This window comes from Amphiprion ocellaris, chromosome 7 (genome assembly GCF_022539595.1).
Source record: "Amphiprion ocellaris isolate individual 3 ecotype Okinawa chromosome 7, ASM2253959v1, whole genome shotgun sequence".
Classification (NCBI taxonomy): domain Eukaryota; kingdom Metazoa; phylum Chordata; class Actinopteri; family Pomacentridae; genus Amphiprion; species Amphiprion ocellaris.
In genome coordinates, this window is record NC_072772.1 from 6,352,634 (window position 1) to 6,370,678 (window position 18,045).

The window sequence follows — 18,045 nt, forward strand, 5'->3', positions numbered from 1 at the left end:
TTGTTAAAGTGCAGTTTGATGGAAGTGGACGGTTCATTAGGCAGTTCACTTACTGTACATACAGACCCAAATCACAATGGACATTTTTATCATATCAACTATCATAACTGGCAGCCCGTTGGTGCTGCTCAAGCAACATGTTTCTTAAGAACTGTTTAGATTTCCTGTCAGATGAATCGGAGTACATTTTGGCATTGGAGGGGAAAGATAAAAATGTAATTCAACAAGTCTGGAAGACTGAAAGCTAGGTCAGCATGTCTTGGCAGCTAAAAACCGGCTTTGTGGCATTGCAATGCAAACAAGTTCTGCACCTCAGCTCCTCCCACAGATCAAAAGTGTAGCCTGTTTTTTGTGTGACTTCATATGCCTTTCACACATACAGCTGCCACTGATTTTAATGTGTATCCATGAAATACGTCTTACACTTTCCCTGCGTGAAACACAAGCTCCTGCGGTGCTGCTGATAGATGTTGATCTGGAGGATAAACCCTGTTTACGTACAGGATTAGAGAGCGAGGGTGTCGTGAAGGATTGTGTAACAGAGGCTCTTTGTACTCATGGATTGCCTTGACGGATCTCCTGGGCAGTTCAGGAACTTCAAGAAGGACGACTTTGAGGCTGACTGGATTAAGGTGGCAGAATGTAGATATAGTCAAGTGTACCAGGTCAAGCTCAAGCTCTGGTGGGAAAAATGTGCCCTGAAAAGTTCTGATGGAGCTTTGTGTGCCAACAACTTTTACAGGTGGGTGTTGAGTTATGGAAACTAGTACAATTTCTTCTCAGACAGAATCACCTCTCTTAGCGTACTGGCATATTGAATTTTGAAAGAACATTGAACTACAAAAGAATATTTTCTTTTGCCTTTCTTTTGCCACAAGACAGAATGTTTCTGTGTTCAGTGTTCAAAATCCCAATGTAATTGCCAAAGCCCCGCAATACTGACAGTTATTTTTTCCATCACAGGGGAATTACAAAAGAGGCACACAACATAGCCAAGTTGAAATTCAAGTACATCACGTCCATCTACGGACTGTGCAGTGAAGCAACCGCTGTTGTGATGGAGTACATGAGTAATGGATCTTTGAACAATCTCCTAGCCAGCCACACTTTGATGTGGCCAAAGAAATTTCAGATGATTCATGAGGCCTCAATGGGTATGAATTTCCTTCACAGCATGAAACCTCCACTACTCCATCTTAACCTCAAGACTTCCAATATCCTACTAGACGATCACCTTCATGTCAAGGTCAGTGAAACTCTGCATGCATGCAATGATCTCCTGACATTGTTGTATAAAATTCTGCACTATTCTGTAAATCTTGTTCTTTCACAAAGATTTCGGATTTTGGTTTAATCCACTGGGAAGAAGGCATGAGCAAGACGTTGTTCATGGAGCGTCTGACAGCAAGAGGGAACATAAGTTACATTCCTCCAGAGACTTTTACTCAGTGCCCAGATCCTCCAGGAACTACCTTTGATGTTTACAGGTGACTTGCCAAGGGCATTTCAGAAATTGCACCATCAGAATCTCATTTTTTTCTGATTCAGTGCACAATCCACAGTCCACATAGTGTAACCTTGCTCTCTGTTGTTTTTAATCTCTCACAAGTCACAGGGCCTTACTCTATATATTTTACATGGGTCTGACTCACTCTTTCTTGTCCCTTTATCTCCACTGCTGTTTATTTGATGTTAAAATGTCTCCTGCCTTTTAAAGAACATTATTTACTTTCAGTTTTTATGTAAGAGAGCGAGAGAGCTACAAAGTTCACTGAATGCATGATGTGCAAAAGTGAAGATATTAGTTGATGTACTTCTTCCTGCTTTGATTTATAGTTTTGGAATTGTGATGTGGGAGATTCTGACTCAGCAGAAACCGTATGCAGGTAGGAATTCATTCATTTGAAATGCACTTCCACAGCAAATGGATTTATAGGACTTATGTAACAAACAACACCACCACTTAGGCAATATAAGGATGAAAACATTTGCATTTCAGTGTTTCAAGCTGAATTGTATTGTTGTTATTGAAATGTTACCAATGTAACATAAATAGTATATGCATATGTTCCCCTCTTAACCCTTTTACTGTCACACAATGGACACTGTAAATCTTTACAGTAGCACTTCTGAACTTTATCAATAAGAGAATAAAACACAGTAATGCAATAGAAGTGACTAAACCCCTTTGCAATATTCTACATGTCCAATTAACAAAATTTGTATGAACTTTTAATAACTGCTTTATTGCCAAGTTGATATTTGGACAATTTAGTTTTGAACAAAAACAAATACTTTATAAAAGGGTATATTGAACATATAGGACCCAAAGTAGGTGGGCAATGCAACAAAAGCACCTGTGGTCACTGACGCAAAATTAGGTGCACATATGATTTTTCAGTTGTCATAATTACATGGTTATAAAAATGTCCTTTAAACACCAGAGCTTTCTCAGTTGTAGACCTGTGGGTTGAATCTATCTGCATCATGGCTCCACATGCAAAAGAAAAGCCAAATGAAATGGCCGTGAGACTTTACAAAGATGGGAAAGGATAGAAGGAAGAAGGAAGATTGATGAATAACTAAAAATCAGTCTGAACACAGTTGCAGCTGTAATCAAGAGGTATAGAACCATAGCACAGCTCGCCTAATCAGAGATGCAGTGGTTAGCCACATAAAATGAAGAACAACGTGCTACGTGCACAATCACGCTCTAAAAAACAGACAAGCGAGTGCTTCGGGCTTGTCATAGGCGTTATCATTGGAAATCAAAGACAGTGCAAAAAATAAAAACCAAAAAACAGCATAACGACAGCCTCTATGGACGACATCCAAATTAAAAAAAATACCATACATGCTCTTAGAAGGGGGAGGCCATGAATGGCTTTTGGGAGGAAAAACACCCGGTAACGAGTTGAAATCAGTCTTTATTGGAGAACAAGAAGCTTTCTTTTTCTGTGTGATTTTGCTTCTTGCTGTGACTGGCATTTTATGAAATACCACAATTATGCTCAAAATCATTATTTTTCCAGAGAACGTTCAATATGCATCCTTGTATGTCTGGCACATGAAAGGCTCTGCTTATTCAGCCAAGACCTATTGTAAGGGGAGTTGCTCCATGGCCAATCAATCAGTGTCACTCTAGACCTGTCATTGGTCCTGCCTAATAGAACCTTAAGGTTGTCACCAAACTGTTCAGGAGAAATCATCTTCCACTTTCATCCTTCAGTGTTGAACATCCTGAAGACATGGCTTGTTCTGGGTAGTGATACTGAGGTATCTCTGACATATGCCACTTCATCTCTTATTCTCTTGGTTTTTCTAGGTAACTCTAAATTGTGAATGTGAGAGTAATTGTTTGTCTCTCTATGGCCCGGCGATGGACTGGTGACCTGTCCAGGGTGTCCCCTGCCTTCTCCCTAAATCAGCTGGGATAGGCTCCAGCCCCCCACGACCTTAACACGGATCAAACGGTGTATAGATAATGGATAGATGGGATGGTCAAACACAGGCAATTGTGACTTACAACAATGCAAGCAATATAGTACATGGAGAATGATGGGTTTTGTGAGTGGTCATATGGTAACTAAGTACTGTTTATGGACTATCAATTGGCAAGTTTTCCTTAAAATCTTGTAGACTTTCACCAGTCAAATGAGTAATTGATTGTGTGCATTCAGTTTGGCCACATAATGCCTACATGATTTTGATGACAAACTCTCAGTGTGTTATTTAGGTGAAAATGCACATATCTGCATTTTTCTCATATATGTCAGGAGAAACCAACTCTAAACACAAAATAAAGGTGAAATTTAGAGTTTTTATGATTATGTGGTTAATTTGAACTCATTATCGGCATTTTCTGGAATTATAGCGCTCCCCTACTCTTATGGACAAAACTGCATGATGAAACTTTACGAAATGGCACGAAAAGAAGCCTGATGAATGCTGGAATCACATTTAGTTAGAAAAGATGAAAATCAGTTTGCTAGGCTCAGATGGGGTCCAGCATGTCTGGTGTGAATTCTGAGTTGAGCAGTGTGATGTTATGGGGTTGCATGAGTGACAGATGTGTTGTGTAGATTATCTTTATGGTACCACGAATGCCTGTAGATAGACCAAAATATTGGCTGACAAGATGACTCCCTGTTTGCAGGAGCTTGGCAGAAGAGGAATATTCCAGCATGATAACGATCCAAAGCATGCTGCCAAAAATCACACAAGAGTTTTGAAACAGGAAAAAATGTAAAAACTTTGACCTGGCCAAGTATGTTGTCTAACTTCAATCCAGTTAGATATCTTTGAGACATTTTAATGAGTAATGTAGAGCAACACAACAGCTCCAGGAAAAAGCAACTGACCAAAAAAAAAAAAGTCTCAAAACAGTGTCAGAACATCTTGTGACAGCCCCTCTTGTCGGTTATCTATGTTTTAGATGGGTGAGGTAGGGCTGGTCTGTGCGAACTGGAAACACCTGAGACTGGTGTTCTTAGCCAGTAAAGCTTTGGCTGCTGCTGGCACATTCTCAGACTCTCTCAACCAGGCAGTCAGCCATGTGGTGGTGCTGCTTTAGTTAATCTTTCCTCCTTTTATTTTGTCTTTTTGTATCCTTCAACAGTACTATACACTATCCCATGCATATCCTACACCTCTGATTTCACCGATTCTTAAGTTCCACTACTATGGTACTTAAGTGTCCTTATGTTGTTCAACAAATAATTGTCTGTAAAAACAGTGTATCTCCCTCTGTCTTGGCCCTGTGACAGGCTGTGACAATCTCTCTAGAGATTTGTGCAATACTGGTATCTTGCATGCAAAGGCTCACACACAACATACTGAAAAAAGAAAAGATTTGAATCTGTCTTTTGTTGCATAACGCTCCAACTGTGGGGCCTGTATTTTTGAAAGTAAATCTGAACTGATATTTTGTAATATTACATATGGGCAAATACCCTATTGTTCAAGTTCAAAATAATACAATTCATTGTAAGGTGATACAGTTATGACATTGAAGCAATATTACAGAGAGTAATACTCACTTCTGTTGTCTACTGCAGTGCAAAATGTAAGAAAATACTTCATATTATCTGATCTAACAATGAGCATACAAGTATTTCACTGAAAGAAGATACTGAAAGTTACAGTTGTATAGGTTTAGAGGTAGCATACTGTCAGTCTTCTTTCAAATTAATTGATGGTACTCATGAAGTTATCACAATGATTAGTTGGTGAATTTTTTTTTGCAAACGTCATCCTTGCCCTTATCAAGCACTAATTATCTAAAATGAATAGTATAGTAAATGAAACCTAAGCTCTAGAAGATTTTTTTTTTTGAAAAAGTGCAAGTTGTCTTCCTGTAGATTAGGGTGAAATTGATGCTATTTGGTTTGTTTAGCTTAGCTTAAACAGGCCAGCCTGGTTTTGTCTGAAGGTAAAACAAATGCACTTACCAGTGCCTGTGAACATCACATGTTATATCTTGTTTTAGTACAAAAAGCAAAGAGAAACTTGAAGCTGGTGTATTGATTTGTTGTAAAGGGAAAGAATATTCTCATAAACCAAACGCATGAGGTTCAATGTGTCTGACACCCGTTTTGTACCCACAGGATGCAACATGACCACAGTGCTCTTACAGGTGTCACAAGGTAAGAGACCCTGTGTGGAGATAATACCCGATGAGAAGCCGCCTGAGTGTGATCAGATGGTCAGCATCATGAAACAGTGCTGGGATCAGGACCACAGGAAGAGGCCACAGTTCTCAGGTAAAGAAAACACAAATCAAAAAAGAAGATATTTTTAGTCAGCTTTCAGCTATTTATTCAAAACTAACATGTAAAGCATCTAACAGATGATAATCAGTATTTTTGATGAAATATAAAATGAAGGTACTAAACTGAAAGAATTAAGTTTCTCCAGAGTCATTTGTGAGTGTAATTTGTCACATTTGTCTGATGTTGTGTTTGATTGCTCTTGTCAGGTTAATGTCTCAATAGGAAAGTAAAATTTGAGTATAAAATGATGCAAAGAGTTATTAGTAACAATATTGCATTTACTCTTAATACGAATTTCAATACCAAGTCAATGATTTTATGTTTTATGAAAAAATAAAATCAATGAAAATGTCGCTCAACTTTGCATTCAAAGGAAAAATATGTTTCAAGCAAAAAACACTATATTACTGTGCTATATACCATTATACTGGAAAGGATGGACACGTCAGTTTTCTAAAACCATAATGGTGAAACATCTGTGCTTGATTTACATTCTGTCAAACAAAAACATACCAAACAAAGAAGCAAGCTGTTGCCCCCTTTGGCCTTGGAGATAATTATCAAGTCAACAGTCAATGACAAGCTCATAGAAAACTCATTCTAGTGCACGTCATGCTTGAATGAAATACTTTCAAATGAGATTTAATCATTTAGCCTAACCATGAGGAAGTGGGTCACCTTTGTTTAAACAAGCACCTACAGCAAGAGAAGTCATGTTAATGAATACAAATTAGTGTCATGTTTACTCATAAACAGCAGCAATCCCAATTTGTGATGTTCACAAAACTCTCTGCTATCATTACCAATTTACCTGTAAGGCATGCATGACTAACCATTCTCTGGTACTGGTACAATTATAAGAGGATCCTGCTGGGATTTGAAGTTGCAACTCTGGGAAAACATTTGTTTGAACAGGCAAATTCAGAACAATTCTTGACTGCTGTTTTGTTTGCAGACACTGTGAGGAGAACAGAGGCTCTGAGTGAAGTCCTGAAGATCGCAGGACCAATTCAGAATAAGAAAAATGGTGACATGGGACAGAAATCAAGTTATCCTTGGCTAGTTTCCCCGATACATAAAGTTAGTTCTGCTTGTTACTCTGTCTGAATGGTACTCTTGTATCTATTGCATCTACTCCAGCTTTGAGGGCAGCTGAGATTAATGGTGTTATGAGGAAGATAATGGGAACAGTTAGTTTCCCAGTGAGGGTATTTTAGAGACAGTGTTGCTTTAAGGTAAGCACTAATATCGGCATACTCACTATGACATTGCAAAAATGTTTCCGTTTAGCTACTTTTGTGTCAAGTTCATCTAAGCCAGATGCAAATGTCAATCATTTCTCACTAAATGAAGTGTTAGGGGATTATCTGAATCTTTAGGTTTATAAGGCATTCTATTTGATAGTAGATGAACAATTTCACTTAAGAACTACATATAGAACTCATGGTGGCACTAGAGTGGAAATTTAAGGGATCACTAGCTTTGATAGGCTTTAACCTCTACTGTGACTGTCAGTACAATATTCTCTTGGCATTTTTAGTAGATACATAGCCAGAATATCCACGTCTGTGCAAATAGAGCATGGAATGTGCCCACTTATTACTGAAGCTGTTAAACTGTTAAATATGAATGACCTAACAATTATAAGAGCCTTTCAACACAGATGCCCAAGCACTGGTTAATAAATGTGTTTATTATCCACTTGTGATACCTGATGTCACAGCCGATAACTTTTGCTGTGCCTTCTGTCCTTTTTTCCATTTTAGATCTCCTTGCCTGAGATGCCGATCTTCCCTTCAGGTAAACACAACAGCAGAGCAGGATGGAAAATCATGTTCAATACAGTACAAAGCCCGGGAGGCTGACATTTAAAAAGAGCCATTTACAGTGCAATCACATTTTTAATATTACCTTTAGTTCCGAAAAGCAGAGTCAACACGCAGTAGAAGAGAGAATAAAAGACACATCCATGCAGCCTTTCAGATCCATTTCCTAAGAAATTTTGACCAAAGAATTTCATGGATAATTCTTAACACTTTCTTGTTTATTCTTTCATTGTCACACTCCTTTATATAGAGAAAAATGTATCTGCCAATATGTTCAAACACTAACACAAAAGTTAAACATTTCACAACAGCTGCTGATATTGACTGAGTTCTACAGCCTCCAGAAAGATTCACGCTCTGCTATTGTGTACATTGGCATACCGCTGGATACAATAAAATGCAGAAAGTCAACTTTCATAAAGAAAAAATCTGAAAAAATAAATGTTGCAGTGCACACATTATGATCTGCATTTTTCATCACTTTTTCTCATATCTTGCCCTTTGCTTTCATTTCACAGATAACCAAAATGGCCAGCCTGGCATTCTCTCTTTGCTATCCCAAAAGGACTTTGGTAGTTTCAGGCAGTCTGTGAAAAAAGAACATGTATACACACAGTTTTCAGGCAAAAAGAGTCTCCTTCACTACACAGTAGCCAGCGGTGATTCCGAGAGTGTTGAGCATGTCCTCAGTCTGGGTGCTGAAGTCAACTGTATGACTGCCAGAGGTTACACTCCTCTTATTATTGCTGTTCTGCACAGGTCTGTATAAAAATGCATTCACAAACTGTTTCACGAGTTACACTGAGAAAGGTCCTCTGTGCTACCGCATTGCTATTTTGATCATGTCTGCACTTCTAAAGTCAAACAAAGACTTTCTGCTTCTCTATTAAAAGTTGAAGAACTAGATTGACATTTTGGGAAATCACTTTCTTGCTGAGACTGAAAAGAGAAGATTGGTGCTAATCTTCAGTTTGTATATCAGACTCGAAGACAATTAGCTCAGCTTAATACGACCACTGGAGTCTCTGCTGTCGAGGAAGTCACTGCTCCCTGTTAAGAAGTAGTCCAGCCACACAGTCCCTCACAAAACCCAAGCACACAGATGTGTCTCCTAAAACTCATAGTCCTATACAACTATTCTGCATTCTCAGTTCTGTTATGAGGGGGACATATTTCCTTCTGGATTACTTATTTGTGAGGTGCAACAAATTTGTTTTCACCCAATCAACCATATATTACATGGGGTGGGACGTAACTAAACAGTGAATGAAAACAAAAGTAAACCCAGATGAAAATGGAAATGAGGCCTTAAAATACAGGTCCCACACTGGTCCCAGTCTCCCAGGGTGGGAGACTGTTGTGGAATAACGCCTCCACCTTCTAAGACCATTATGTATGCGAGAGGTCACCAGGCTCTGAGTGACATACATCTTGTCATCCACCCAAGTCCTAGTGTTCACAGCATTTCCCAAAGTTTGTGCCTGTGTAAACTGTCTGCTCCACTACACCACAAGCGGTGCCTGTGCATAGCAGTAGTTCTCCAAGCAGACTCCAAATGGACTAAAAAGTTGTGTAATAACAACAACTCTGTGTCTGTGGTGTCTGCAGTTCTTTGTGTTTGCGTCTGCAAGCCAATATAATCAAGGTTTAAAGGTCTCATATGGTGAAAATCCATTTTTATTGTGTTTTGTAGTTGTTGCAAACATGGAGGTGTAGAATAAAAGTTTGCCAAAAGGGGCACAATAATGGACATTTCATGCAGAATTTGTTGCTTTCAAGCTAAAAGCATTTCTGACTAGACCACAGTCTTACACTTCTGGGAGAAAGTGTTTTTCTATCAAACAGAAATGAGAATGCAGTTTAGCTGTATGGGAATGTAAGCCTAATGTTGGCGAGACAGGGCTGCAGCATGTTGTTTCTTTACTTTGAAGTGCCCTATCCAAGCAGGTGAACTATCATTTTAAAAGTCACGATCTATCTAATGAAAGAAACTTCTTTTCAACAGGTTCCACGACATCAGCTCTTTGTTGCTGGAACATGGTGCAGCTGCCACTCAGGGAGATGACGACAGGTGGACGCCGCTCCATTTTGCTGCTCAGAACGGTGATGACAGGACTGTCCGTCTCCTTCTTGACAAAGGAGCTGTTGCAGAAGCCCGAGAAACAACAGGTTGGACGCCCCTCCACCTGGCCTGCCAGAACGGCCATGAAACAGTGGTGCGCCTGCTGCTTTCACGGCTGTCTCAGGATGCTGTAGTAGAACAAGAGGAGGCGCAAGGCAGGACGCCGCTCCACCTTGCCTCTGCCTATGGGCATCTAAACATTGCCAGGCTCCTTCTTGGTCAGGGAGCAGATCCCAGTGCTTCGGACTTCTCTCTGTCCACTGCCCTTCACTTATCAGCCGAGCAAGGCCATAACCGAGTAGTCAGAGAGCTGGTGAAGAATGGAGCAAGTACCAACAGTGCAGACAGTAGAGGATACACTCCGCTTCACTTGGCTTCTCTGAAGGGCCACACAGGCATCTGCAGGCAGCTGTTGTCAAACGGTGCCAGTCCGGACTCCAGGACCCTCCAAGGCTGGACCCCCATGCACCTGGCTGCCCTGAGGGGACACGAAGCTGTGGTGGTCCAGCTGGAGAGTAAGGGTGGTTCTGTGAATGTAAGAGGTGAGAATGGATGGACTCCACTTCATCTCGCATGTCACCAGAGCGAGCCGGAAGTGGTGGCAAAGCTCCTGGCAGCCAAAGCCGACCCAAACACAGCAGAGGACAGTGAGGGATGGACTCCACTACATGTTGCCTGCACTAGTATCAGCTTCCCAAGTGTCCTCCACTTGATAACACATCATGCAGATGTCAATGCCCTAAACTCAGGGAAGGCGACACCTTTGCATCTGGCTGCGCAGCATAGCTGTGTGCCCATTGTAAAAGCTCTATTGCTTAATGGAGCAGACAGGACACTGCTGGACTCTTCTGGATCCACAGCTGTAAATGTGGCCCAGCGGTGTGAAAAATGGGAAATAGTGCAACTACTGGAAAAGGGATGTTAACTGTGAACCAGGGATTACAGTAAAATGAAAACATCTGTGACAGAGCTGGAATATTATCCTCCTTTTGAGTGGGACTTTCATTAAGAAGCTTAAAGCAAGATACTGAAGATTTTGAAACATCCTATATTTTTTAAGACAAGATTTTTACTCTTCCAAATCCAGAAAGACTTTTTGCTCCATTATATTTAAGAAAATCTAGTTTATAAAATAATCAAATAAAAACCACTGAATGAGAAGGTGTATCCAAACTGTTGACTGGTAGGGTATTTCACAAATGTCCCTGTAGTTTTTGTCTTTTGCCGATAATTACTTTGCTACAAGTAAAGAGGTGCCACATGAGGTCTTGCCATTTATGCCAAATCAGATCTTTCAGTTATATATCGTTAAACATGAGATTGAGCCAACACATGGGGTCAGAATCAGGTGAAGTAGACTATAATGACAAAACATATTGATTCTCCTCTTTGAATCACCCTGATTGCCTGCTTCTTTTTTGTGTGCTTTCGAGGTGGAAGGTCGAAGAGCTGCAGCTATTATGATTTACAGTGGCATTTATTTGATTAAACCTATCAAACTTTATGAAGGTATTCCTCTAATCTTCTGGTTGAAACACAGTCTGCAGAACTGCCTGTGGTGCTTTTAACGGCGTCTAGTGAAATCCCCTCTGACTTTAAATGCGTATACGTTATATGAAAAGCCAGAATAACTGATTATCAGTCATTCTCTACAGACTGAAGGAAGCACTGGCCAGCTTGTGCTGCACTCATTTACCACACTGACACCTTATTAAATTGAAATGAAATGCATGAATTCACAAGCTGTATTGACCTACTCATTCACAGGGTTTTCCCCAAACCACAAGAGAGCGACTCTGATAGAGGAGGAAGGAGTTGAACTGAATCAAATTACTGTAAATGAACAGTGCGGAGTTAAATTGGACTCAGACTTGCTAAGGGAATGTCTGCTTTGTCATTTATTCTTAATCCATTTTTTTTTTACCTACCCTGAGTATAAAAGTTGCCGTCTGATTGTGTGTTTGAGTTGTCTGTCAGCCATTTTTATATGTTTGTATCATGATAATAATAAACTTTCAGACCTTTCTAACCTTGTAACACTAAAATACTGGCTAATTGAATGAAAACACATACTTACATCCACTTTTACTACACTACTATAGATGTAGGTACTTCACAATAAAAGCCATACACTGAGAGGGATTTTCTATGAAGTCATAAAAAGTATTTTTTCACATTAAGAGCCTGGCAACTTTGCTTGTTCTGTTTAGTTTTAATTCATGGGATGCATTTTCCCCTAAGATACTAGTTTTTAATTTATTTTAAAATACATTTTTGACAGCTCTCTGTAGGGCTACCTTAGATTTAAATAAGCAAAATCATGATTTAAGTATATATCAGGGGCCTGACAAAGCCAAATATCTGCTCACCCTGCTCTCTCTATAATTTATCCACTGGAGTTTGAAAAGCAGCCATCACATTATGAAAATAAGCTCTCCATAGAGGTCTGTGTATTTCAGGTTGGGTAGGATGATTTACAGCTGAAAGTGTCCCTTTTATACTGCAGCAACTCTCACATGAAATTTATGAAGCCTTCAGTGTCTTAAAAATTGTAAGCAGACCACATCTGTGTGTTTGTTGTATACAGTAAACAATCTAATGACAATTTGACAGATGGGACTGAAACAGATCGGCGGATTCCGGCCCTGTGGAATTGTGTGTAACCTGTCAAACAACATTTTTGTCATCCTGATGTTCAAATGAGCCTTTGTTTCTACCCATACCATTGTTTTACTGGCAGTTCCTGAAAAATGAAACTCACTCTTTCAAAAGAAACTAATGAAGCCTCCCTAAATCAATGCTTCTGCCACCAACCTTTTTACACATACGGTGACACATCGGATACCTTCTATCTCAGCCAGTAATTGGGTTTGCAGGCACCTAAACTAATTTCTTTTTCAAATAGGGAGAAAAGCAGCAAGCAGATAATGCCACGTAAGTCGCTGGTACCACAAACACCAAGAGCAGAGGAAAGGAAAGAGGAGAATTGTATTGTAATGCTCTTTAATTTGAGTAGTCACTGTGATCTTATTTCCTTAATTTAAATTTCCTTTTCATAAGCAACTGTAGTTATCTAATATATTCCTACAGAGCAGAACAACAGCTTAATTAAACTCCCTCTGATGATACACCCCTTTTATGTCTTGTGCAGTGCAATTACACCAACCTGTGGATTTCTTTTAAACTAAGTTAAGTGCTTTCTACTAATTGGAGCGGTCCACATGATTAAACACTACAGCTCATCATGGTATATTTGCACCTACACATATGACAGATGTGCTGCTGCATTCAAAGGCTCTAACAGCTTTAACATTCATCTGCAATAGTAGATGCGTGATAGCATTTTCACCAACTTACACAATATCATTTGGATATGAGCCATTAATGTCACTGTCTTATGCAAGCTAAACCCCAATACACTGTTGAGTATTTTTCCTTAAATTTGAGAGCAGATGATGTAAAGAAGGTCTGTCTGACCTTCATGTCTCTCATCTTAATAGGATGTAATCTGCCTCCTTGTCAGTGTATTTTGCTTCTCAGAAAAGAGCCATTATGCGCTCTGCAGAGCCCCTCTTAGCTGGCAGGGTTAAACTCACCATTGAGCTGTGCCCCGCCGTGTTAAGCAGCTGCAATCATAACTGATGCAGCTGCGTCTTTTGACCCAGGTGTGCAGCCTCAGCGGGGCCAAGTGGGCATCCAGGCAGGCATCTCTGGTCCTTGCCACAATAATTGACTGAGTGATCTGTCACATTTGGTGGGAAAGGGATTTTTTTTCCCCAGAGTGATGATATGGAAAACATTTTTCGCCTGTCATCCCATAACAACCTGTCACTCTGCAGTGTGACAGAGGAAAAATACCCCAGGTTGGTCTTTCTAAATTCCCAAGGTTTTTGCTTGCTGTCGTGCGACTAACTGCTCTTTTACATCCCAGCGAATCTTCACTCAGGTTAAAGAGTGAAACGCTTTGGTTAGCCCTGTAAATTGCCTTGTAAATTACTTTCTCATCACATAAATACTTTGAATGAGTAACCGTCACAAAGAAACAGCAGGCATTAAGTTTAGGAACATTAGGCCTAATTATTTCCTTGAGCATTTTAAAATGATTATGTATCCTCACAGCACAGAATATATTCTCAAAGCTATTGAACTATTGCTATTGAATTGCCTTGTTTTCTCCAGTGTAATCTTATTATCCTTTCAGCTCCCTCTCCTTGGTGTTGTCATGCTCTTGTGAAATGATTAATGGTGGATCTCACTGCTATCTGGCACAGAACAGAAGCTCCCCTATACTCATTTACTTTACACTATTTGAATGCTATATACAGTACATTTTGTATCAGTGCCTCCGCTGTGGATGACTGTATATCTCCTTTCTGCCAAGGTTTGTGAGAGAAATGATGTACTTGTGTTCTTACTTCGTGCGTCACACCCCTCTGTTTCTCCTATATTGCATTTTTCACCCAGAAAATGATCTATTTTGGGTCTGAAGTGATCCATAATGAATCCAAAGGAATGGATCGAGCTTGTGTTTCCTTTTTTCCTTCCTCAAAATTATTCGTTGTTAAAGAGTGTTAAATCTCTCAATTAATTAAAGTTTAAACCTAATTTTAAAACTATTTCAATACAATATACTTAACAACCACAATGTTGAGCAGTTTTGATTGTTTGAGTGCTGGTGAAAAATGTCATTTGCTTAAAATTAGAGAAGAACCTGAAGTTGTTTGGCTTTGTAAGGCTACATCTAATAGTGTGTTTCTGTGCTTGTCAGGCTGAGCAAAAGATTTTAATGGATGCTTTCAGTGCTGCACCACCCCTCTGCATTTGCATGAGTTGTTTATATCACTTTTCAAAGGCTAGATTTAATTGGCATATTTAATGGTGAGGTTACAAAAAGGCTTACATGAAAATTAAAAGAAAACAACAGTTTACAACAAAATATGTACTCTCTTTAAGGCCTGTTTGTTGTTCGTTTGGTTTGTATTTGCGTAGATATAAGCCCTTGGGTGCTGCAACTGAAATAATGGTCACTGATGCATAACCATGTTTATGCTGCTATGAGGCTTTACGCCACCAAGAAAATTCACTCCATTTGTAATAAAACTGTCAAGTTTTTTCCTTCTTTTGCATATTAATATGTTGTTTTTTTTACAAGGCAAGTACTACCACAACCTTGTCTAGAAAGGTTTAATGGTTATAAAATGATCATAATAAAACATTTAAATGTAATGATCAAGACAGCCCAGAAGAAAAGGCCTTTTAACACTCAACAAAGAAAATAATGGCATCAGGATTTTAATACAATCTCAGAGAAGTTTGCAGGTTTTCTTCCCCAAGACTCTAATGGACTCTTAGGGTACGTAATTATGGAGCTGTTTAATTATGCAAGAATCACTGTGAGAGCTCACGACTCCACAGCAGCGTGTTTGAATCAGTTAATTTTTCATCTGACCACTTCAGGAAATAGATTTTCTGTCAAAACAAAAAGATTTGTTCATTAGGAAAACCAGTTTGTAGTGAAATTTAGTATTTGAACATAAGCAAATAAGAAATGCCCTTTAAATTTTAGCTCCAACCTGATGAAATGCCACTGACAGGTGAAGTGAATGACTGATCATCTTGTGATAATGAAATGTTTTGCTGGGAAACCTTGGGTTCTGGCATTCATGTGGATGTTACTTTGACTCGTATCACCAACTGCCCCGCTATGACGACGGCACTCCTTAACGGTATCTATCTCCTCCAGCAGAACAACGTGCCACAAAAACTGCTCAGGAACGCCTCGAGAAACACAACCAAGAGTTTAAAACATTGCTTTCAAATTCCCCAGATCACAATCTGATGCAGCAACTGCACAAAGGATCCACTCTGAACATACTGCCCATGCAATTTTAATTTTAATGTTGCCTGATTGGCGTACAGCCCACTATCCGAGTGGGGTATCACATCACATTGATCAGTCCTTCAGTGGTGTGGGTGTGTGTGAATATAGTTCTATCTTCTGTCCTCAAATTTCTTTGTTCACCAAATTTACCATCATTGAATACAGGAAAACTATCAAGTCCTCTTTTTAATTTCAGTAAGAAAAAACCCTGTGTATGCAACTTGTGTATATAATTATGGTAGAGGCGGTGGTGTTAACACGGTAGAGGCAGAAAAACAGGAAGGAAAAATAAAAAAACTTTGTAAAGTGTGCAAGCACATTTTTTTTCTGGTACTGTAGCTAACAAATTCAGGCATGCATGCATGCCATCATCTCATAAGGAAGTAGCTGTTTTGATAGAACTGAACTCAGGAGTCACATTCTGGGTAGCTGCTAAGAACAACACCCAACACACTCTCTAGAGAAAAAGAACAAATGTATTGAGGAGAACTGAACACTAGATTACAAGACAGCGCCTCATTCATTCGATCGGACGTTGCTCAGTGGCACATTTGGTGAAAAAGCTTTTCAAGCATTCTTGAAGAGGTACCTGGATATTCAGGCTGTTCTGCAGTTTTGGGCCCATAGAGTAAATGCATTAGTGTATTTCTCAGCCTAACATGCAGGGAGCATTCACGACTTTGATTCCAGCTGGTCAAGCCTACAGAATTACTGTTTGTTACTGCCCACACACGAAGGGAACAAAATAAACGAAACATACAGATCATCTGGAAATTCAAAATATTATTGTACTAACTGAATGGGTCCAGTTCTGACAATTAAAATAAACACTTCGCAATATAGAATTTGTTATGCTCAGAAAAGCTTATTCACCATTCCCAATAATTGTGTGTGGGAAAAAAGAACACTTTTGGTCCAACGTGCAATGAATGCAGAAGCTGTAGGAAGTGATGATGTTTTTCCCCATTTTGTCCAAACTATTGAGATTTGCTTCAGGAGTGTGTGCGTGTGTGTGTGTGCTTTAAATAAGTAGGACCAACCATCAAACTAAAATGACCTGCTATCATCCTCACAGTGTACCACAAGGTTCTCCACCTGCATTTATCTGCAGTCAGCCTTGCACATGTAAACAAACCAATGGCCCCTTGGCCCCTTACTTACTTACAGCACTCTTGCTTTCAGGTTCTAAAAAGAACGTGCAATTTTGTTGAAAAGGCTACAAGATGACAACAGTATGATGTCCTCAAGAGAAACAACAAAGGTAAGGATGTCTGATGGAATGTAACTGTTGCAAGGAGGGGAGTAGGTAGCATTGTGAGGCATGAAAAGGACAAACATCATGCTGGCAAAGATGATGCTTGAAACCAGAAGCTGTGCATTTACATAGAAAAGAAATAATAGAAACAACAATGAAAGAGAAGAAAAAACATACTTGCATTCATTGGTTTGGAGTGCTGCTTTGTGTTGCCTTCTGAACAATCCATTCCCTTGCTTCCCTCCCAGAACACTTATATATAAGGAAGGGGGCGTGCCTTTCCCAGTTTTAACTGGCCAGTCAGGACACATCTATCATCCAATCATATTTGAGATCCCACCCACTCTGTGAACCTATAATAAAGCTGCTTTGGGGACATGCACTCTTTTGTAACCCCCAGGTAAACACGGCCACTGCAAAAAAGGAACTCAGGTGAGGACCTCTGTAAACTTAATGTCTCCTTTAACTGGATCCTCACTTCAATCAGACAAGTAAATTTAACTTCAATAAGTACAGTTTTCTCTGTAGCCGCTGGACTGCATGAAGTAAACAGAAAAAACAAACAGTGTGTCGTTCACCTTCCCGCACTCAGGGTCTGCATGTGGTCAGGCAGGGAGCAATAACTGTCAGTTTGCATTTGCTCTGCATTACTAAAAAATATCAGTCTCCCTCAAGGAGTTCTCTGAGGTTTCAAAGACATTTGCCTGCCTTCAGTTGCAAGAAACTTCTCTCAGTCCTTATCAGGTGAACTTAGACTCAGATTATCAGTCAAATAAAAGAAAAAGTTTGGTTTGTGGGTACTAGAAGTGGTCTTGTTAATCAGGTCTGTCTAAATCAGTGATTCTTTACATATAAGCTATCTTCTATCTCAATCAGGAAGTGTGTATAGATATGAATATCCAGATGAATTGTTTTTTTTTTTTTTAATTTTAGTGAACAAAATGAGGAAATAATTCAATAAACCTGAGAGCAGAAATTTCAGTTGTTACTCCAGATGATATTCTGCAAAATGAAAATTAAAAGTAGCAATTTTTCAGTCATTCTGTATTTGGACTTGGCGAGAATAATTTTTTGACACTCCTCACAAAGGTAATTTACGCATTTCTGTAACAACAATTGGTTCAGTAAAATACATAAATAAGTTTAAAAGATATCCAGAAAAACTTATACAGCAATAACCAAGCTTTAAG

General features: G+C 39.4%; 1 protein-coding gene across 1 annotated transcript; it reads left to right on the top strand.

The window, feature by feature from the left end:
* Positions 1-359: 359 nt before the first annotated feature.
* Positions 360-14,674, top strand: ankk1 (ankyrin repeat and kinase domain containing 1). Its single transcript, XM_023264850.3, has 9 exons — positions 360-742; positions 964-1,246; positions 1,336-1,487; positions 1,837-1,886; positions 5,607-5,762; positions 6,727-6,851; positions 7,538-7,571; positions 8,116-8,356; positions 9,603-14,674. Exons 1-9 carry the CDS (start codon positions 558-560, stop codon positions 10,642-10,644), a joined length of 2,268 nt encoding a protein of 755 aa, XP_023120618.1. The 5' UTR covers positions 360-557; the 3' UTR covers positions 10,645-14,674.
* The last annotated feature ends 3,371 nt before the right edge of the window (positions 14,675-18,045 follow it).